This window comes from Apis cerana, linkage group LG10, assembly GCF_029169275.1.
Source record: "Apis cerana isolate GH-2021 linkage group LG10, AcerK_1.0, whole genome shotgun sequence".
Classification (NCBI taxonomy): domain Eukaryota; kingdom Metazoa; phylum Arthropoda; class Insecta; order Hymenoptera; family Apidae; genus Apis; species Apis cerana.
This window is the reverse complement of record NC_083861.1, coordinates 9,993,566-10,015,913: the sequence shown is the minus strand read 5'-3', so window position 1 is coordinate 10,015,913 and position 22,348 is coordinate 9,993,566. Positions and strand designations below refer to the sequence as shown.

General features: G+C 27.4%; 4 protein-coding genes across 28 annotated transcripts; 1 reads left to right on the top strand and 3 right to left on the bottom strand.

Annotated features, from left to right (window-relative positions):
- Positions 1-71: 71 nt before the first annotated feature.
- On the bottom strand, positions 72-11,608 carry LOC108003021 (PDZ and LIM domain protein 3). 25 transcript variants are annotated; one of them, XM_017065067.3, is made up of 10 exons: positions 11,424-11,566; positions 10,393-10,514; positions 9,352-9,575; positions 8,695-8,851; positions 3,548-3,703; positions 3,313-3,363; positions 2,595-2,683; positions 1,091-1,235; positions 960-998; positions 72-457 (listed from the first exon to the last, which is right to left on the bottom strand). In XM_017065067.3, exons 2-10 carry the CDS (start codon positions 10,504-10,506, stop codon positions 365-367), a joined length of 1,068 nt encoding a protein of 355 aa, XP_016920556.2. In that variant the 5' UTR covers positions 10,507-10,514; positions 11,424-11,566; the 3' UTR covers positions 72-364. The 25 variants fall into 25 exon arrangements, with proteins under 25 accessions (XP_016920556.2, XP_016920554.2, XP_061936266.1 ...); XM_017065065.3 differs by having other exon boundaries at positions 10,393-10,518; positions 11,424-11,565; XM_062080282.1 differs by lacking the exon at positions 11,424-11,566 and adding an exon at positions 10,734-11,040 and having other exon boundaries at positions 10,393-10,518.
- Positions 11,609-11,968: 360 nt separating this feature from the next.
- On the bottom strand, positions 11,969-14,143 carry LOC108003011 (isovaleryl-CoA dehydrogenase, mitochondrial). The gene is made up of 8 exons (XM_017065050.3): positions 14,003-14,143; positions 13,576-13,665; positions 13,292-13,513; positions 12,873-13,200; positions 12,695-12,788; positions 12,529-12,619; positions 12,293-12,461; positions 11,969-12,224 (listed from the first exon to the last, which is right to left on the bottom strand). Exons 1-8 carry the CDS (start codon positions 14,141-14,143, stop codon positions 12,091-12,093), a joined length of 1,269 nt encoding a protein of 422 aa, XP_016920539.1. The 3' UTR covers positions 11,969-12,090.
- Positions 14,144-14,324: 181 nt separating this feature from the next.
- Positions 14,325-20,382, top strand: LOC108003059 (DNA-directed RNA polymerase III subunit RPC2). The gene is made up of 16 exons (XM_017065145.3): positions 14,325-14,835; positions 14,899-15,053; positions 15,125-15,301; positions 15,367-15,658; positions 15,725-15,882; positions 15,953-16,058; positions 16,133-16,318; positions 16,421-16,534; positions 16,603-16,803; positions 16,887-17,164; positions 17,279-17,418; positions 17,475-18,067; positions 18,156-18,402; positions 18,476-18,640; positions 18,705-18,835; positions 18,907-20,382. Exons 1-16 carry the CDS (start codon positions 14,758-14,760, stop codon positions 19,288-19,290), a joined length of 3,405 nt encoding a protein of 1,134 aa, XP_016920634.1. The 5' UTR covers positions 14,325-14,757; the 3' UTR covers positions 19,291-20,382.
- Positions 19,408-21,603, bottom strand: LOC108003060 (pyridoxal kinase). Its single transcript, XM_017065146.3, has 7 exons — positions 21,300-21,603; positions 20,792-20,891; positions 20,574-20,717; positions 20,372-20,492; positions 20,143-20,285; positions 19,875-20,054; positions 19,408-19,778 (listed from the first exon to the last, which is right to left on the bottom strand). The coding sequence occupies exons 1-7, from the start codon at positions 21,384-21,386 to the stop codon at positions 19,663-19,665; spliced, it is 891 nt and encodes a 296-aa protein (XP_016920635.1). The 5' UTR covers positions 21,387-21,603; the 3' UTR covers positions 19,408-19,662.
- Positions 21,604-22,348: the final 745 nt, after the last annotated feature.

Below are 22,348 nucleotides of genomic sequence, written 5' to 3'. Positions count from 1 at the left end.
TTCAATATATTGATTATTATTCAAATGTAAATATAAGGAAATATAAGGAAATAATAAAATAATATTCATTGTTTCATATGTGACTCACACTTAATGTTTATTTGCTTATATTATTTTTAAAATAAGGAAAAATTTAATATACATGGTGATATAATTTCTGCATAAATAAAATTCACAGCACCATGTAAAAATTTACAGAAGCTTCATATTTAATATTTCATTTAATAATGATATTTATTTAATGTTTCATTTAGTAATTTCGCGTTATTTTAACAAGTTTTTTTTTATTATGTGTAATTTTTAATTTGTTGCAATGAACAATAAATAAAATATATATAAGATATATTTATAATCAGTTCATAAATTAATAATCAGTTTGTCCCAAAACACTATACATAATCCTCTTGAAGCTGTTACTTTGATGGATTTTTTCACCATCATCATCGAGAATATTTACCTAGAAAGAAATTATAAATTTCCATTGTTCTTGGAAGTAAGTAACAATGTTAATAAATTTCATAAATATTGAAGATTAGCGTAATGATAACTATTCAATACTTGATATTTGAATGAATAATTAAATTTAATTATAATTTTTAAAATTATAATAAAATTATAAATTTTAGTTTTTTAAATATTTAGGAAAAATCTATATTGTCAAATCAAAATATTTTATATACATAAACATATAATATTATATAAATATATAAAAATTATTTATGTAAATTGATATAAAATTTTATAATTGTTTATATAATCTTTTATTTATATGTAAAAAGACTTAAAACTTTGATTCTCAATTAAATAAATATTAATTATTAATTTATTATAATTTCAATATTAAAAATTTTTTTAAATACAAGAAACGTTATATAATGTTATAAATGTGATATAAAATAATATTAAAATATAATAAAAATTAATATAACAAAAATTCAAATATTTAAAGTTCTACTTACGTAAGGTCCTGCAGGACTTTTTGGTCGAGCGTGATATATCTGAGAATATTAATTTATAAAACAAGAAATGAATAATAATAATAATAATTTTAAAAATTTAATTATTAAATTTAATTATTTTTCATACGTACTCTATTTTGGTTAACTTTTTGCGGAGAGAAAACACCGGTGCGTGCTGGTTGTTTCACTTCTTGTACTGTATCGCCGAGCGCTTCTTCTTGCAGAGCCTTGTAAGCCTCGCTTTTACTTGGGTCGTACTTCATCGGTTTCTTCGGGCTGTACCATTACATTGTATACATGGACTATTTTTAATTTATTTGCCTTGATTTTGTCAAATCGATTAGCCAGGGTTATATCATCAATTATATTTGTTCGAGAGCGACTTTCAGACTGCTTCCATGCTTTTTTTCATTAATCTTTTTTCATTAGTCGTGAATATGAGTCGTGAATGTCTCAACTAAATCTTTGATGCTTTTTCTCGAGAATCGTATGTGATTTTAATTCTTAATTTTTGTTTAATTTTTGTAATTATTAAATATGTTATATAATGCTTCACATTGATAATAAATTGATAATAAATTCTCGAGAAATGCTTTTTCATTATAAGTACATGTAACTATTATAAAATTAGTAAGGCTACTAATTTACATGAACATTTACTATGATTAATTATTGATTATTTTCAACAATACACCATGCAAATGTATAGTATTGTTATTTTACAAACTTTTTTTGTGATTTATTTTCTAATATTTATGTCGACTTTATCGATTCTACTCGATATTATTAATAAAACAAACTGCATCATAATTGTATCATAATCCTAGTAAATAATAATATTTTACAGATATTTTATAAATAATAAACTAAAACAAAATTCGTTCGAATAAGTAAACACTTGATGGAACGCTAATCAAAACTTCAATCACAAATAGGCACGTTCGTTTGTCTCATTAAAAAAAAATAATACAGTTATTATTTTCAATGATGAAAGAGGAACAATTTCGAGACAAAAAACGTGATTTATGCCAAAATCGAGAAAAAATTTGAAACTACGAATTTACTATGCAACGTGCGAGAAGCATCGAAAAACGTCTCGAACTGAATATTAATTTGGTTTATTGAATTGCGGCCACACATTCTTCGAGGAGGCGGCCTTAGCCTGCTCTTTCAAGATTCTCGCTTGTTCTTCTATTTCTTGTTTCTGTTTCACGAAGGAAAAATCTATGAAAATGCTGGAAAACAAATAAACTGCACGTGAGTGTATATCATCCATTTAGAAAGAATATAACAATGTAAGAATTGAGCTGCGATTTCTTTTCTATATCCATACTTCTTACATTATGATTATGTTTCCTCAATAGAATCTATCTTCGATTTAAAATTTCCAACGAATATCCCTTCCAGGTAAAAAGAGTTATAATTTAAAAATATCCGTTAGTCGATAGCGTAAAAAAATTATTAACTGCTCAGAGTTAATAGTTTGATAAGTAGCAGCATTCAGCAAAAATCAAATTGTATTATTAAATCATATTATTAATGCTAGTAACTTTTTATTATGCTTTATTTACAAGCTATATACAGTATATTAACTTTTGTTTTATAATAATAGTTTTATTTGTTATTATTACTTACGGTATAGCCGATGCTTGGCATTTTATAGTATCAGCAATATTTTCTTCGGAATAGAGTCCGATCGGTGAGTTAAATTGTTTATGGACAACCTAATAACAAAATTAAATGAGACAATAAATGATAATTACAATAATTACAAAATAATTAAAATTGCTATTGTTGATTTCTTTTCATCTTCTTTTTTTCTTCTCCTTCTTCTTCTTTTTGCTTTTTTATACAAATAAATTTCTAAATGTTTACGATTTACACAAAAATTTATCACTTTTATGAAAATATTAGTTTAAACATTGCGTTTCACTACAATGCGATACAAGAATTATTCGATAATGTTTTGACATATGTTTGACATATTTGATTTATTTAGTTATATGCAATTTAATTAAATAGTTTCAGTAAATTACGCTCGAATATGATTTTTTTGATATCCTCAGATCGAGTTCTCTGACGAGGATTTTTTTTATATTCTAAATCTAAACTTAAATCAATAAATTCGGTTAGAAGAGCTTTTTGCATGAATAACGTTCATAATATAGATAATGTTGAAAATCGATCGAGATGATTAATTAGCGATAAAAATACCGATCATGCCGCATTATTGATTGACATTTGCAAGTGGTCAGAAAAAAAAATTAAAAGATAATGATATCGTTCTTAATCAAAGCAAAAGCATCAGTCGATGATGAAAGCGAAAGCAACTTGAAAATAAAATAATCCAAACCTTTGGAACTTCATTCGGTCCCAAGACACGTTGAAGTACCGTTTCTGCCACCTAATCAGATGTTATATATTTACAAATTAATATCTTGTAATTGTGATCATTAATATTTAACATGTTCCGACGAAGAAGAAAGAATTGTTCGTCCTCTTTCAAGCAAATCGGAATAAACGACAATTTTTTTTTTTTCGTAAATAAAAGCCGTTTATAACACAATATCGAACGAAACGAAACGCACCTTTTGTTTCATAGCAACCTCTGGATGAGCAGGTTCGTAATGATGCGGCGCCGCCCTGATCATCGGATTTGGATGATGGCGCAAGTAGCATTCCCCGAGCGGAGCATCCTTTTTGATCTTTGCACCTGGCAAGACCAGAGGAGTTGTGCGGTACGGCTAAAAATCAACATCAATAATATTTTAGTTAATTTCGATTCGAACAAATATAATATCATATTTGTTTCGTTTACAAATCATTAGTTTAATCAAATATTTCTAAACTGAATATCTTAAATGAGGGGAAACAAATTTTTTTTAATCGTTTTAAAACGTCGTAAATTTTTTAAACGTTTCCAATAAGTTAAGTAGGCGTGAAATATTGAGCCAAAACGATGTCAATTACAAACTAATGAAAACTAAAATAGACCTCTTTATGAGACCGTAGTGACCGATAATATCTCATTAATTTTCAACATCGTTGCGATCTATGAATAACCGCGTTTAAAAATACATTTTCACGATACGTTAATATGTTCTTTTTCTATGCTTATCTATTTATTTTTTATTATGTTTTTTTCACGATAATTTTCATAATAATTTTTATATAACAGCGAAGCAAGGTATTGATATTTTGTCAAACTGTCGTTACGAACTATAGAATGCATACGATTCGATCGTGTATTATTATCAGATGAAAGTTGATGATGAGGTAACTGAGATTTCAACTTTTTGGCTCGTATCTTGTCAACGAGAGATTTGCATAAAACATTACGTTGCATTACGAACAACCTGTGCTGCCAAATATTTTCGTTGTTGCGCTGAATTACGAAATTATTAAAAATACAATTGAACAAACTTCTCACAAGTATCAAAAAGAAAAGGACAAAATGACGAAGAATGAAGAGGAAAATCATGATCCATGAAAAAAAATGCTGAGATCTTCTTCTTCTTCATTCGTTTTATGCTTGCTCGACTAAAAGAAGTTCGATGTTGATTTGATCGTTGAGTATCGTCATTGTTAAAATATGATGAAAATCAGAATGTCAAGCGGAACGTTGTAGAAAGAACGTGAACGGTAGGATAAGGTTACGCATCGTATTTATAAGACGTGGTTGCAAGAATAGAAGATCGGATTCGAATCCCAGCATCGACTTTGCCTCAAAGAATTGGAACAACGATTCGAACAATCGAATGCAACGAGAACGTTGAATTTCACGAGAGATATACGTATCGGATAACAATTATAACTATTTCATTATAAATGGGTCGGAAACAGTATTTTATAGAATGAGCAACGGTATCTCTTTCTCGAAATAGATGAAGGCCCCTAGCCGGCAAAAATAACGTATACCTCGTTTGCTGCGAAATCTTTCTCCGTCACGATCAATATTTATCAAGTTTCTATTAATTTTTATTGATTTTTTTTTTTAATTAAATAAGTAAATCCAAAGGGAAATTACAATCGATTCTTTTCTTTTTATCGAACATGTATATATATATATTATTCATAGAATTTTCTATTATTCATAGAAAATGGCAACATTTCGATGAAGCGAATCATTGTTTTTGTTATTTAATAAAATGTCATCCAATTAAATTGGAATATCGAAACAGTTATTTCAAAAAATATTTATCGATAATAATGAATCGGAAAATTACTATTCTAATAATAAGAAAAATCTGTAATTCTATAATTTCATAGCTATAATATATAAAATAACAAACGTTCTCGATATTTTGTAGATCGATTTTACAGATTGAAATATTCTCAATTATATACAACGACAAAATTTTCCCTATGTATTTTTCACTTTGCTTACAATATATCTTTTTTTCAAACATAACCCAAAAGAATCTTTTTAACGAAGCTATTCTTTGGAAAGTAAAGAGAACAAAGTATATCGAGGTTGTATGACCCTCTTGTGTTTGAGTAACCCAGATCTCATTTACGAAAATAGAATAAGATAGCAATGAATAGCCTGTAACGTGGTTACATGCGTTTTATTGCATCGTGTAAATGCTGTGATTCTTCTGTCAACCGAATCGTTTCTTCCCTTTCATTGTATCTTGAACGAAAACTTGATTAAACTTGAACGAAATTTCGTCTCATTGTCTTTTTCAATGTCATACAGGGATAGAATCGAGACCTAGCCCTAGACTCTTATGATGTCAAGGTTGGCACGCGACTTTGTAAGTCGAAATCTAGATCATCTAACGCTATGTTCACTTCTAAAGTAGGTACGATTTCAATGGTTAATTTATATTTTAATATAATTGTAATTTTAAAATAATATTCGGGAAAAGATTTCTTGGGTTAAGACAAATCAAAGAAAAAAAAATTTTCCATCAAGAATAACACAATTTTCCTCGATATTACTTTGAAAATTAAAACATCGCTTATGCAAAATGTCAAGGTTGCTCAAGATTCGTTTTCTTGTTTCTCTCGATTAAAATTTCTCTCTCTGCTGAACGTCGATGATATTAAAAAAATAATTCTAATAACGATGAATATAAGCGCATAGGAAATGTGATCATTGTGAAACATGTGAAACATCACATTATAATCGTATTAGTATATTTCGATATTACGATGGTGATGAATTATATCGATATATTTCCTTTGAATTTCAATTGACTTGTTTCGTACCCAAAACACGGCAGCCTCCTCCTCTTTCGGCTGGTGTTCGATGTTGTGACGATAAACGGTCGTATAAGCCGGCATTGTTCTTTAATCGAACCGGAGGTTCGTGTTCCTGCAACCGATGATTGACCACTCTCAAGGAAAAAAAATCGATCGATTTTTTTTTGTCGTTTCTATCGAGATGTCGTTACACTCTTTCCTCTTTTTCCTGGATCTCTCTCTTCTTACGAATATGTATTCGCTAACGCACTGTCTCGTAGCGCGGGCGGCACTAACTCTGGTCTTTTCCACGCGACTCCTCTTGCGCTCTTTCTTCTCCTCTCCACGTATTACCGACACGTATCTCGATCGTTCCCACGTTTACCCTCTTGATCGGTAATACGATCCTTATCTTTCATTTCGTTTCGTTTTTTTTTACAATCCTTTTTCATTTTTTTCTATCATCTTCTTTTCAAATGTAAAAATTCTGTTATATCATATAAGTAATTATTTCTAGGGAATGATTACATTATTCATTCATTTTCAATTTCGACTTTTATTTTTTCACTGCAATTTAAAATGATTATTTTTAATCGATTGTGTCACATTTGGACTCGTACCAAATCTTAAAAAAGCTTCAGAATATTCATAATAGTTTGAAACAATACAAATGTTTATTGTTTATACCATTGTTTAAATATCTCGAGATTTTCACTGTATCCCTATGCTTGCCACGTCCATTGAGCATCAATGCTTTCTTTAGTTTAATGGATCGATGTATGGCTCCGACCTTGGGTGAAAAAGTTGTTGTTTTCCTTGGCAGCATCCCTTTTCATCAGTTGTGAATGTTCAATGCAATTCTCTCATGAATATCATTATTGATTTTTCCTTTTTCGTCGGAATTTTTCCATAACGTAATGCTTTTAATGCTCGACGCAAATTTGATATTCCATAAAATGATATAGGAAATGTATATAGGAATACAGGAATGTGCGTACACGTGATACATCCCGTTCTCCTGGAAATTTGTTCAGATCGATATTTCGTTATTGAAATCGATGACAGGATGACAAGAATGTTTTTTAAACGGAGGCTAGGATCGAAATAGTGTTCCGAAATCGTCCTGGATCGCGTAGTATTGGATCGGAGCGGTGGTTTCGATGCAAAAGCGATATTTATAGCGTGGCAACTGCCTCTACTACGGACTTTCCGGCATCGTAGCGGGCCAACAAAAATATATTCACACTTCGAACATCTCACGGAATAAAGGCGTCTTATATGTATTATTTCTCACCGAAATTACACATGCACGTATATACACGTGTATATCGCGTGTATATCGATTTTCAAATTTTCCTCGACCGTTCCGATTCCATTTAACGAAGCAATCGTAATGCTTGTTATTAGAATTTTCATCAACGTAAATTCAAACAACGGTAATGATAGATTAACAAGCAGAGACTTAAGAGACACAGAGACAATTCGTTCAATGAACGAACGAACGAACAAATTATCTTTTGACGAATGACTCGATGATTTATGTTTTACGATCATGCGTAGATAACTTCGTATTAAATGTGAATCTAATCTATATGTTTCTCAGAGATTGAAATGTACCGTATTATTTGAGGTACATGTTGAAACGGAATGCGGAAATAATGAATTAACTTCGACAAATATTCTGTCATCTCGCATCTCCCCCAGTGATAATTCAACTTATTGAATTTCAAACTGGTTTTCGATTTATTTCAGAACGGACAACGCGCAACTTGCCAAATGCGATCATCTGCCCTGCTCTTTGAAATCTAATAATTTACACAGGTGTTTACACGGTATAGTTACATATGTGCGTAAATTCATTACACGAGAAATGACAATAAAAACTATGAGGAAAACTATAAAGCTATCTCAGAATTGTGTAAAGATGACAAAATAATTTTGCCGATGAAAAAAAATATTACATTTTGAGATGTAAGAAAGGATAAGATAAAAGATTCGTAAAATTTCAGAAGAATATATTCGACAAATGTATTAAAGATGCACGATTCTCGTTTTTCTTGAAATACGTGGTATGTTGTATTTACGAGTCAATGAACTTCTCTTTAAACTAAGCAGGCGGCGTTTACATTTTCAAATTTAGGAAGCGCTAAAACGCAGTTTCGCTTTAGAGAATCGAAGATCGAAATTGCAGTCCCCTCTGTCATTGTCTTCACGAAACGAATTACTGTATTCGATATCTTTTCGAAATACACTTTTTAAGAGAGAAAGATCGAGCAAAGAGGTTCGATCCCTGTTGTTCAAACAGTTGGCCATACGTATTTATGTGTCTCGTTGAATCAATTTTATTACAAAGTAAAAATTCGTATAATACTTAACTTAATCATGCGAATAGAATTTATAAAATTCTTAAGAATTAGTTAGAGTGAAAGTTATTTCGAAAGGACAATGCAACTCTCGAGAGTTTTAATCTTAAAATGAATTTGCACGATTTATACTTTGCTTGCTCTTGAATGAATTCGTGCTATAAACTGTATTCTATTCAAAGTACCTGCGACAAATAAGCTCTCTCCTCGCGAACTTCATCGAGGTGTTCGTGTGGCAAGTAAAGGTGGTCCGGTGAGGATGTGGGCCGATTGTATTCGTCGATGGAAGGCGGTGGTACAGGACTCTTCGGCAATTCCGATGGTAATTTCCGTTGTTTGGCTCTATATCGAAATAGGAAAACACTTTACTTAACGAATTAATGCAAAAACAATTCTCAAGAATCTCACGAGAGCCTTGATGATATTTTCGACGATCATTTTCAATCATCCGTATTATTACATATAGGAAATAGATCACATTATTTAATATTAATGTAGCGTGCATATGTAGCGAAAGTGATTAGAAGCATGAAAGCTAATCGAAGCTAATTGAACGGTATGTCCACCTTTTAAATATTTTGATTTTATTTGATTTATTTCTTTTTTCCAAATAAAATATTTGGAGTAAGAAAGAAAATGATCGTCGAGTTAACGATGATATTTCTTGATGTGGTGAGCTGTCAATCAGGCGCTGCGATTAAAGCATGTAAAAAAAAAAAAAAATTGGAAAAAAGATCTAAATACAAAGCGTTAATAATCAATTTTTACGTAGCGATAATAGCATAGCGATAATGATGCTATAAATCGAGCGCATAATAACAAAGGTGGAATTGCTTTCTGACAGACTAGTGACCGCAGCCCTGTCGCCAGTGTTCGACTCGAAAATCGAAGATGACGTGGTAATGTTGATACGAGATGCTTTCGACGGCTCAGACCTTTCGATCACGAGCCTTATTGATTCAGAGTTTTGAAGAAGATTCTGGGCGTCTACATGCCTCACATCTCGCGCGTCGTAATCATCAATTTTCTTGATCACATCACCCCTCTGGAGCGTCTCGTTCTCCGACTGTAAATAAAAAAATTTCATTGCAAGATAACTATCTCCTCAGTGATTTTCAAACGTTTATTATCGATTAATTAAGGTACAAGAAAATTCTATTTTCGAGATATCATCACGAACATACGTCAACGAGTATAAACGTTAATTTTTATTAGCTGTGTTATCAACAAAATATTGTAAGCTAATTTCAGAAACACAAGTATTGAAAACATTAATTTTTATTGTTTTAATTTATTGTGGAAAAAATGTATGAGCTTTTTTTATTTAACCGGAACCATATAATCATGTATGATAAAATAATATGGAATTATGGTTGAATGATAGAAACATTTGGACCACGTTCAAATGTGTCTATGATTTCTCTTTATTGCATTTAATAATCATGCCAGAGAGAATGCCAGTCGAGGATCGAAAAGATGCACGAGATTAGGTCACACGTGTTGGCTAGATATGATCACGATTTAACGATTATATGCATATGATATATAAAATGTGCATATTTTTTTTTAAAGCGTTTGTTTAAAAACATGACAAAAACAAGATTAATTTTCGATAAATAAAACGGAAATCTGTTTATATTCATATAAATATATATATCGAATTAAATATCAATACACGTGTATAAGCAAGAGTTTATGCATATTAGAGAATAAATATCTATTCTCTGCAGTTTCTTTTTTTTTTGTCATATATAGATAAAGATTTGCCACATGTCCAATAATATTTATAGGCAGCAGGCTATTCGCCTCTAATAATAATAATAGATCGGTACATGTATTAAGCAGAATTGCTTGTTGAAAAATGAGATGAAAGGAAAACTCACGCGGGTGACGACGATCGGCGTACCCAAATCAGCGCCTCCAGCGATACGTATTCCCCAAGGTTTGCCGGTGCTGGATCTCTTAAGCTTCACGATTATTGTTTGTTTCCTCGTCATGCTCTATTCTGTCTATCAGAACAACGCAATCCCTTGTTTATAAAGAAATAAAAAAAAGGCCAATTTGTTAGGTTGAAAATTGGAAGTAAGATAGGAACGAAAAAAATCCGAGAAAATTTTTTAAAAAATGCAACAATTTCTCTGATTGTAAATGGAAATCAAACTGCGAAATCGATGATAAAAGTTGAAATGATACGAATTTACGACGAGTCGAAGCAATATCGAACCCGTGCTTACGCTCTTTACTGGCAAACGAGAACTACTGGCTGCACTGCCACTTGATTTTGACAGGGTTTACTTCTGCGAGCTTAGTTACCCAACTACCGGTCCGCCGCTTCTGCTATTCTGGCCCCATTTCGAATTGGCATACCGTATGTATTGTTCTGGTCCGACCTGCACTCATTTCTCTGGCATTTACGGCCTCCCTATCTTTGCTATGCACACTGATAGGACCAATGATCTCGCATAAAACTATATGCGTATCGCACGATTAAAATTCATAATAAATTTTTACCATGATCATCGCACTTTCAAACGGCAATCTTGACTTTATGAACTGAATTTTCAAACGATGCGACGAATGAAGGTAACTTAGAAATTTGTTACACATATAGAAATACTTCAATTATACGATGATGAGGAATCAGGAATTTCTGACGAACACTAAATAAATATGTAAAATTAAACATTAAATCGTTTTATTAATACATTCGAAAACGTCAATGGGTTCTTTTCTTCAAATTCACGAAGGAAAAATACATCCGTGGATAACACAATACTATAATGTAGAAAAAGAACGATAATGGGATAAAGCATGTATATATTGATATTCAAATTATATTATCAATGATATACAAAGGAAGATAAATAAAAAAGATAAATTTTAGAATTTGATGAAGAGCTTGTTGCATACTCACATAAGTTTCGTAAAAGTTGCTTATGGAGAACTTAAGAGACATTTTTTTCGTTTCACAGAATTCTCAACACTGCACTTTCTTCTCTTTCACAATGACATCTGCGAATACTTTCTCTCCTTCGAAACCTCCTCTTCCCTATGTAGCTTCGATCTAATTACTTTGACTGCACTGTGATTAATGAAACTAAATCAAGAAAGAAATAAGAAAAGAGAGTACATAAACTAAACTGAGAGAAAGAGACGTAAGTTTGACTTAAATTAGCAACCTATAGCGCGAAAGGTTAGTCAATCATAGTGTCGTTCTAGTGACTCATTTATCTCAATTTATACAATTCTAAAAAAAAATACACATATCAAAGTGATGTGTAAATAGGCAATATTAATTATATATGTATTATATATTATTTGTCAATAGCTCGATAGTATTGTTAATCTGTTAAAAATAAACATGAATATTTATAGTATATTTATATATATTATAATCAATTGAAAATTTTTAAAAATTTTAAATGATTGCTATGATAAGGAATAAAATAATATATATCATAAAATTAATATATATTTTTATTTTTGATTTTTAGAAAAGAAAAATTGTATATATACACTATTTTAAACAAATTATTTAAATTATAATATTTTTAAGAGATTCAAATTAATAATATTTTTATTTATGAATATTCTTCGCTAATCGCTCTACTAATTACCATTCGACGAATCTCACTGGTACCAGCACCAATTTCATATAATTTTGCATCCCTTAATAATCTTCCAGTAGGATAATCATTTATATAGCCATTTCCACCTAAAAATTATATAGATTTAAAGAAATATTTAAAAGTGATAAATTCTTGTCAAAGATAAATAATTTACCTAGTATTTGAATTGCGTCCAACGCAGCATTGGTAGCGCATTCAGCAATGTAAAGTATCACCGCGGCACAATCTTTTCGATTTATATATCCTGCATCACAAGATCTAGCTACAGAATACAAATAACTCCTACAAGCGCTTAAACTCGTATACATATTTGCAATTTTTCCCTAAAATATTAACATTATTCTTAAATATTTAAAAGTTTTAGATATATAAGAAAAAAAATTAATACACCTGTATCATTTGAAATTCTGCTATACGTTTTTCAAATTGCTTTCTCACATGTGCATATTCAAATGCCACGTCGCAACAAGCCTGAATGATTCTATTGTAATTGTAAAATATATTAAAATATATATCAAAATAAATTTGTAAAATTTAATATAATTAAAAATCTTACCCTAAAGGACCTGCTGCTAACATTACACGTTCCAAATCTAGACCACTAAATAACACGTAAATACCTTTGTTTACTTGTCCAAGTACATTTTTAACTATAATTAATAATAATGGTTTATAGAACAGAGCATAAGAATAAAACGTCAAACTTATTATTCGATTTATAAAGACAATATTACCTGGAACTTTACAATCTTGAAATACAAGTTCGCCAGTGTTAGAACCTCGCATACCTAATTTATCTAATTTTTGAGCTATACTAAAACCTTCGAAATCTCGTTCCACGATAAATGCTGTAATACCATGTTGTTGTTTAATCGCATTTGGATCCGTTTTTGCGTAAACGATAAGAGTATCAGCATCAGGACCATTTGTAATCCAAAATTTATGACCATTTAAAATATAATAATCATTCTTTTTTTCAGCTCGCAATTTCATAGAAACTACGTCAGATCCGGATGTCGATTCTGACATCGCAAGCGCTCCGATATGTTCTCCGCTACATAACTATATAAAATTCAAATATATTATATACTACATATACACATATATATATATACGGAACAGAATAGTTATCAAATTTATATTTGCATATTACTTTTGGCAAATATTTATGCTTTTGTTCTTCTGTCCCATTTCTGTGGATTTGATTTACACATAAATTTGAATGTGCGCCATAACTAAGACCTATAGCTGCCGATGCTCTACTCAATTCCTCTATAACAATGACATTATCTAAATACGTACCACCTGTACCACCGTATTCAGATTTTGCAGTTATTCCTAATAAACCTAACTTGCCGAGTTTCTTCCAAAATTCCTAAAAATAATAAATATAACCAAAATAATATTTTATTCTTTCTAAAATATTCCATTACTTACTCGAAGTTCATCGAAATTATTCTTTTTATCAATTTCAGCCGCTTTTGGAGCAAGTTCTTTTTGAGCAAAATTAAATACTAGTTGACGTAGCTATAAAAATAATATAAAAAATATAATAAAAAAATATAAAAAAAAATAATGTATTTTTTCTTTATTAATATTCATATCAATTTAATATTACGATTGAGATAAATGGGAAAAAATTGAACTTCATTCATTAAGATATCGATTAAGAATTAAATCGATGTTATTTAAAATATTTGTATTGAACATAAAGTTCAGTGTTATAATAAACCAACTAAAATATATTCTATTCAATTCTATAATTTTATTCTATTCAATTCTATAATTTTATTCTATTGAATTCTATTCTATTTATTCTATTCAATTCTATAATAATATTCTATAATAATATAATTTTACTAACCTCTTTCTGTTGTTCATTTAATCCAAAAATATTATCATCTATTTTGTAATATTGGGAAAAATATCTTATATTAAATATTTTATTCGATATTGAAATTTTTATTAAAAGTGATTTCGTAAATTTATTAATAAAAAATTTCATGTTTTTATATTATTCCAGAATTTTTTATAGAATTAATATGCACTTATAAAGATATATGTATAAAATCATAATTATCTTACATTTAATCAATGGTGTAATATTACTATGCAGCAAAATAATCATATTTGTATCATCATATTTAAATAAAATAAATTTTTTAATATATTATTTTAATATTTAATTTTTTTTATTAATACTACTGAAATATTGATATAAATCTCTCATATTATTTAATTTTAATATAATTAAATTGATGATAGATTTTATAAAATAATTCATTATAAATAATCTGTAATATGGTATAATATATTTATGGTATAATATATTACTTAAGTGTATACATACTGTATTCACATTACCTTTTGATCATATGTTTACATGAAATTTATTCAATTTTCATATTTATACGTATAAATATTGTTTTCTTGTATTTACTTTTCATATTTAATTAATAATAATTTTTAATAATTTATGTTGTGTTATATTTTCAATATTACTACGAAAATAATTCGATTAAATACAGGTTAAAAGAATACAATAAAAAAATTATCTTTTTTATCAAGATTTTTTAATATATTGAATATTACAATTTTATACTTTTCATAAATATAAAAATGGGAGAAATGAAAATTAATGTTCACAATCGTATTAAATCAGAAGAAAAATTTAATAAAGTAGTAAAACACATTCAGGTATGAAAGAGGTTATATCAAGTTTATTATAAAATAATTGATAATAAAATCATATATTTACAGGATAAATGGAAACTCGTACCTGCTTTTCTTAAGGGAAAAGGTCTCGTTAAGCAACATATTGATTCTTTTAATTATTTTATAAATGTGGAAATAAAAAAAATCGTAAAAGCAAATGAAAAAGTCCTTAGTGATGCTGATCCTTTATTTTATGTAAAGTAAGTAATATTATCAATATATTATATTATTATATTATCAATTATATATCATATGGCATATTTTTTTACAGATATTTAAATGTTCATGTTGGTTTACCTGATGTTGAAGAAGGTTTTAATGTAACACGTTCTACTACACCACATGAATGTCGTTTAAGGGATTTAAATTATTCTGCTCCAATTACAGTTGATATTGAATACATTAGAGGTCATCAACCAATAATTAAAAATAATTTATTGATTGGAAGGTATAAATTAGAAATTTGAAAATAATAATTATCAATTATTAATATTAGAAGAATTTTTTTTTTAGGATGCCTATTATGCTAAGAAGTTCAAATTGTGTATTAACTGGCAAATCTCATTTTGAATTAGCAAAGATGAACGAATGTCCTCATGATCCTGGCGGTTATTTTATAGTGAATGGTCAAGAAAAAGTAATCTTGATACAAGAGCAAATGCTTAGAAATAGAATTATTCTTGAAGAAGATAGTAAGGGATGTATTGTCGCATCTTGTAATAGTGTTACTCATGAAAGGAAAACGAAAACTAATATAGTAGGCAGAGCTGGAAGATATTATATGAGACATAATATTTTTCAAGATGTAAGTAAACTTTAATTATGAAGTAAAATTTTGATTATATTTTATAAAATATGACTATATTATTAGGATATACCTGTGACAATAATATTTAAAGCAATGGGAATTGTAAGTGATCAAGAAATTATGCAACTTATTGGTACAGAAGAAGAATTTATGAAAAAATTTGCACCAAGTTTAGAAGAATGTCATGTTTTAAATGTATTTGCTCAAAATCAGGCATTAAGGTATTGATTTAAGAAATAATAATAATAATAATATTAATATTATAAATATTAATTTCAAATGATATTTTAGATTTCTCAGTAATAAAAGAAAACAAAAAAGATACTCAGTCATAAAATCTAGTATTACAGATGAAATGAAAGATGCATTGGCAACTAATATTTTATCACATGTTCCTGTTAGTAATTTAAAAATAATAATTATTAAACATTAGTTAATTATTACGAATAATATTGTTAATATCTATTACAGGTCATAGATTTTAATTTTAAAATGAAAGCAACTTATATTGCTTTAATGATTCGTAAAGTTATGAAAGCACAATCCGATGGAAAACTTGTAGACGATAGAGATTATTATGGTAATAAACGATTAGAATTGGCTGGTTCTTTGCTATCTTTGATGTTTGAAGACTTATTTAAAAGATTTAATTGGGAGGTAATACAATATATAACAATATATTAAATAATTAAAGTTTATAATTATAAAGTTTATAAATTATATACTATAAGTTTATAATTTTTGACATTATATGTACAGTTAAAACAAATAGCTGATAAAAATATACCAAAAATTAAAGCTGCACAATTTGACATTGTAAAACATATGAGACAAGATCAAATTACTAATGGATTAGCTTTTGCCATATCATCTGTGAGTAGATAAAATATAAAATTCCTTGAAATTTTTAAATATTTGATTAAAAAAATTTTATTCAATAGGGTAATTGGACGATTAAACGATTTAAAATGGAACGACATGGGGTTACTCAAGTTTTATCTAGACTCTCTTATATTTCGGCTCTTGGAATGATGACTCGAGTTAATTCGCAATTTGAAAAAACTAGAAAAGTATCTGGTCCTCGATCTTTGCAACCATCTCAATGGGGAATGTTATGTCCTAGTGATACACCTGAAGGAGAAGTTAGCATTACATATATATATGTATATATATATATATGTCATTGAAAATTACATTATTTAATATTTATATAAAATTTTTGTAGGGTTGTGGTTTAGTTAAAAACTTAGCTCTTATGACACATATTACTACAGAAATTGATGAAGAGCCAATTATTAGATTGGCTTTTAATTTAGGAGTAGAAAATGTTAATATACTTGGTGGTGAAGAAATTAATAATAAAAACGTTTACATGGTTTTTTTAAATGGTAATATTTTAGGTATAGTAAAAAATTATCAGAGACTAGTAAATGTTTTTAGATTATTACGAAGAAAAGGCTTAATAAATGGTTTTGTTTCTATATATACTCAACATCAACATAGGTAATAATTATTTAAAAGTTACTAAATTAGTATTATATATTATAATAATGATACATGATGTTACAGTTTTTTTAAAATAATTTCTTAAATTTTATAATAATTATTTATTTATAGATGTATTCAAATTAGTTCTGATGGAGGACGATTATGTAGACCATATATTATTGTACAAAATGGTGATCCTCTTGTACAAGAAGAGCATGTAAAATTACTTGAACAAGGAATACGAAGTTTTGAAGATTTTTTACAAGATGGTTAGTATATGGTTAAAAATAAAATTATGAAATCTTATCATATATGTTATTATTAGGTTTAATCGAATATTTGGATGTTAACGAAGAAAATGATAGTTCTATTGCATTTAATGAATCACATATTAATGAAAAGACAACGCACTTAGAAATTGAACCATTTACATTGCTTGGAGTTTGTGCTGGTTTAGTACCATATCCACATCATAATCAAAGTCCAAGAAATACTTATCAATGCGCTATGGGAAAACAAGCAATGGGAACAATTGGTTATAATCAACGTAATCGTATCGATACATTAATGTATAATTTAGTTTATCCTCAAACACCTATGGTGAAATCCCGAACAATAGAACTAATAAATTTTGATAAACTACCTGCTGGACAAAATGCAACAATAGCTGTTATGTCTTATAGCGGTTACGATATTGAAGATGCTCTTATTTTAAATAAAGCTTCAATTGATAGAGGATTTGGAAGATGTTTGGTATATAGAAATGCAAAATGTACGTTAAAAAGATATGCGAATCAAACTTATGATCGAATAATGGGCCCATTAATTGATGCTAATACAAAGAAATCTGTTTGGAAACATGAAATAATCGATAGTGATGGAATTGCTGCTCCTGGAGAAATGGTGGAAAATCGAAAGGTTCATTTTTAAATACTAGGATCAACAATCTAGGATTAATTATGTAAATAAATAATAAAATAAAATTATATTTAATTTTCTCTTATAGGTAATGGTAAATAAATCATCACCAGCTGCAAACATTGGTCCAGTGAATTCTGGTAATGTTCAAACACAAACGGAATATAAAGACGTTCCAGTTGTTTTTAAAGGTCCAGTTCCTGCTTATATTGAAAAAGTTATGATTTCTAGCAATGCAGAAGATGCATTTTTGATTAAATTATTATTAAGACAAACTCGGAGACCTGAAATAGGCGATAAATTTAGTAGTCGACATGGTCAGAAAGGTGTAGTTGGTATGTATTTACATATATTTTGTCATTTAATTTTGCAGAATTTATTATTTATTTTTATTATTTTTATTATTAGGATTAATTGTAGAACAAGAGGATATGCCATTTAATGATTATGGTATATGTCCTGATATGATTATGAATCCACATGGATTTCCTTCACGTATGACAGTTGGAAAATTGATAGAACTGCTTGCTGGAAAAGCAGGTGTTATAAAAGGAGAATTTCATTATGGCACAGGTAACATATCTATAATAAATTGTTTTAGTAATTTTTAAAATTTATAGTATCTATTTTTATTTAGCATTTGGAGGTTCAAAAGTTGAAGATGTTTGTGCAGAATTAGTAAAGCATGGTTTTAATTATTTGGGCAAGGATTTTTTTTATTCTGGTATTACAGGAGAACCTTTACAAGCATATATCTATTCTGGACCAGTAAGTTAATAATTTTTAATTTTAAAAATCTAATATTAAATATTATTGTAAGGATATAATTCAAAATATAGGTATATTATCAAAAATTGAAACATATGGTACAAGATAAAATGCATGCTCGTGCTCGAGGACCAAGAGCTGTATTAACACGTCAACCAACGGGAGGTCGAGCCAAGGAAGGTGGTTTAAGATTAGGTGAAATGGAACGAGATTGCTTAATTGGATATGGTGCTAGTATGATGTTAATAGAAAGACTCATGATATCTAGTGATGCATTTGATATTGATGTATGCAATAAATGTGGTTTGATGGCATATAGCGGTTGGTGCCATAGTTGCCGCTCTAGCTCTTGTGTTTCTACAATTTCAATGCCTTATGCTTGCAAATTACTTTTTCAAGAACTTCAATCTATGAACATAGTACCTCGTTTAACATTAAAAAATTATTGTGACTAATTTAAAATAATTTACTAAGATATACTAAGAATTACTAAGATTCATTGTAAATATATTATAGTATTATATATATGGTATTTATTAATTTTTTAAAAATATTAGTAAAAATCTAAAATCTTTTTATTTGATAATATATATAATTTTATTATTTATAAAAATATATGTATTAACTTTTTTGTACTGGAAGACAGTAAAACATTTTTATAATTGATAAAATTATTTATCAATTATTGTACATATATTATTATATGTATATAATGTAATTTATAATAAACAAAATTAATTAGTTATTTCATATCTTTAACATAACATATTAATAAACATTATTTATTTTCAACAGTATGCACATATATTATTATTAATTTAATTTTTTTATAATATAAGTGGTTCAGCAAAAAATTGAATTTCTGGATTTTCAATGCAATTCTTGTTTTGTATTAAACGTAATTCAATTTTTCTTACAGGTTCATATTCTTTATCTTGACATGCTAATAATAAAAATTTCGAAAATTATTATTAAATTTTATATATAAATATATACCTTTATCTATATGTAGAGAAAGATAAATAGTATGAATACATACCTTGAGAATATTCATAAGTTTTGAGTAAGATATTATATAAACTATTTACAGTTTTTTCAACAGCAATTTTCATATCATCTTGTAAATATGTATGAGCTAAAAATAGAGCAGCAAAAAGATCTCCAGAACCTGTGAATGTACTTGGTATTTTTGGAATATCAATTTTTATTAATTTATTATCTGAAATCAAAATAAATTTTATGTATTTTTTTAGATCTTTATTTATTTTAAATATCAATTTAATTTAAAATGTCAATTATTTCATTACCTTTGTTTGTGCTAATTATTGTTGTTAATTTATTATTAAGTTCTGTTGATGAAATTGCTACTGTTTGAGGGCCCATTTTATGTACTTTTTTTATAGCATTTTCTAAATCAGATGTTGTATTGATCTTTATATTACTTAATAATCTAAAATAATTAATATGATATTAATTTATATATATGTAAAATGTAAAATGTATATGTAAATATTGACATATAAATATTAAACTTACTCTAATTCAAATTGATTTGGTACTACAATATCTGCTAATGATATTATTTCATTTCTATAAATTTCTTCCAATGCTTCAGGAACATATAATTTTCCATTATCACCCATAACAGGATCACACACTTGTATTTAAATATTAAAGATTAATAAAATTATATTTTTAATATATAAATTTTAATTGTACTCTCAATAAAGTTATTTACCATATATAAGATTAGGATTTTTATGTTTTAACATACGAACAACTTCTGCTATTTTTCTTAAGAATGATGCAGAACCAACATATCCAGTAAGTAAATGTGTATAATCAATCAAATTATTTTGTGCTAACCCATCTATTAAATCTCCTAGAAACATAATTATCAATAATTTATATTGATAATTACTTTTTATTTTGTTTAAAACACTTTCTTTATCTTACCTAAATCTTTATCATTTAATACTTGACCTCGAAAAATATTATATCCAGTATGATTAGAAAGTTGAACAGAATTAATTGCATCTGCCTCAAAGCCCAATAACTGAAGAAAGAAATTATTATTTTAATATTGTTAATATTATTTTAATATTATAGAAAAAATTATATTATGAATGACATGATAATGGAAGGCATTTTATTTTCTTAAAATAATCTAATCTATTCCTAAAATAATCTTATAAAAAATTTCATTTTAAATTTTTGCATTGAAATAAATCTTTTAAAAATGATAATCATATTTATTGTATTATTGTATTGTATTAACAAAGCAGCATAATTTGATTTATTTTATATTACTTTTAATATATAAAATTATTAAATAATAATATAACACATAATTAAAACTATCTATCCAAACTAACCAAAATTATCTATCAATTAAAATTTGATAGAATTTATAACTAATAAGATGATAACAAATGATAAATTTTACAATGAACATATTGTTCACCTGCAAAGGAAATATTGCACTTTTATTACCAACGTAACCAGACACTACATGACTTTGTATCGAAAGAATCCGTGGTGTTTCTGACATATTGATCAGCTGATATTAAAAATATTTAATTCACAAAATAACGAAAATGTCAAAATTTAACGACGCAACTCTTCTAGTATTACTACACACCTTATTGTATAGATTGTTTCAAACGTGTATAATTTTCATTCATATCTTTTAATGTATGACGCAATTTCTTTAATATTATTATTACACCATACTTTATTGTACAGATTGTTTCAAACACATGAAATACTTTTCATTATCTTTCATTGTTATTATAAAACTTTTTTTCTCAAAAAATTTTTTTTCAATATTTCAAGATTTTAATATAAATCATTAACATTTAATCATAATATTAATCATTAATATTTATTTATTTATTTGTAATACGATTTGAAAACTTTAATTCTGTAAATATTTTCAATTTCAATTTCAATATTATTAATTTACTCAAATAAGATTACTATTAATAATATTGGAATTGAAATTAAATAGTGAAAATTATTATATATATATAATTATAAAAAATAAAATCATTTCTTCAGAATAAATCGATAATAAGAAAAAATAAAAAAAGAAATAATTTATTATAGTCATAGAGATACAAAATACAAAATAATAAAATTAATTAGATAGAGCCGTCTTTTGTATACATTAATTTTATAAAGCAAGTATAAAAAAAAAAATAGAAATTTTGCCGAAAAATGAAATAAAAGTTTTTAAAATTAGCATCATATTATATTATATTATATTTGGACATTTGAAGCTTATATGTTATTAACATAGCAGAAGTGCAAGGAAGTATTCAAAGTTACATATAAGAAAAGCAACATTGTGCAAAAAAAATAGAAAGCATATTCTATTTTGAAGATGTCACATAAAAAATTTATTAATTATTCGTTTTCGTTAATTATTCAAAATTTCGGAATTTTTTGAATTTATATTTTGAAACTAAAACTTCAGACAAATTTTTCATAAAAATTTTATAATATAAAATT

Excerpts from the sequence above, each read along its gene's own strand:
- LOC108003021 (XM_017065067.3), bottom strand. The coding sequence starts at position 10,506 with ATGACGAGGAAACAAACAATAATCGTGAAGCTTAAGAGATCCAGCACC. Across the intron at positions 2,684-3,312 it reads GACCGAATGAAGTTCCAAAG|GTTGTCCATAAACAATTTAA; the intron begins GTTTGGATTATT and ends TTTTGTTATTAG. Across the intron at positions 1,236-2,594 it reads TGCCAAGCATCGGCTATACC|CCCGAAGAAACCGATGAAGT; the intron begins GTAAGTAATAAT and ends GTAATGGTACAG.
- LOC108003011 (XM_017065050.3), bottom strand. The coding sequence starts at position 14,143 with ATGAAATTTTTTATTAATAAATTTACGAAATCACTTTTAATAAAAATT. Across the intron at positions 12,620-12,694 it reads TTAGCAGCAGGTCCTTTAGG|AATCATTCAGGCTTGTTGCG; the intron begins GTAAGATTTTTA and ends CAATTACAATAG. Across the intron at positions 12,462-12,528 it reads CAGAATTTCAAATGATACAG|GGAAAAATTGCAAATATGTA; the intron begins GTGTATTAATTT and ends TTAATATTTTAG.
- LOC108003060 (XM_017065146.3), bottom strand. The coding sequence starts at position 21,386 with ATGTCAGAAACACCACGGATTCTTTCGATACAAAGTCATGTAGTGTCT. Across the intron at positions 20,493-20,573 it reads AAATCCTAATCTTATATATG|TGTGTGATCCTGTTATGGGT; the intron begins GTAAATAACTTT and ends TTTAAATACAAG. Across the intron at positions 20,286-20,371 it reads CCAAATCAATTTGAATTAGA|ATTATTAAGTAATATAAAGA; the intron begins GTAAGTTTAATA and ends TAATTATTTTAG.
- LOC108003059 (XM_017065145.3), top strand. The coding sequence starts at position 14,758 with ATGGGAGAAATGAAAATTAATGTTCACAATCGTATTAAATCAGAAGAA. Across the intron at positions 16,535-16,602 it reads TAGCTTTTGCCATATCATCT|GGTAATTGGACGATTAAACG; the intron begins GTGAGTAGATAA and ends TTTATTCAATAG. Across the intron at positions 17,165-17,278 it reads TATACTCAACATCAACATAG|ATGTATTCAAATTAGTTCTG; the intron begins GTAATAATTATT and ends ATTTATTTATAG.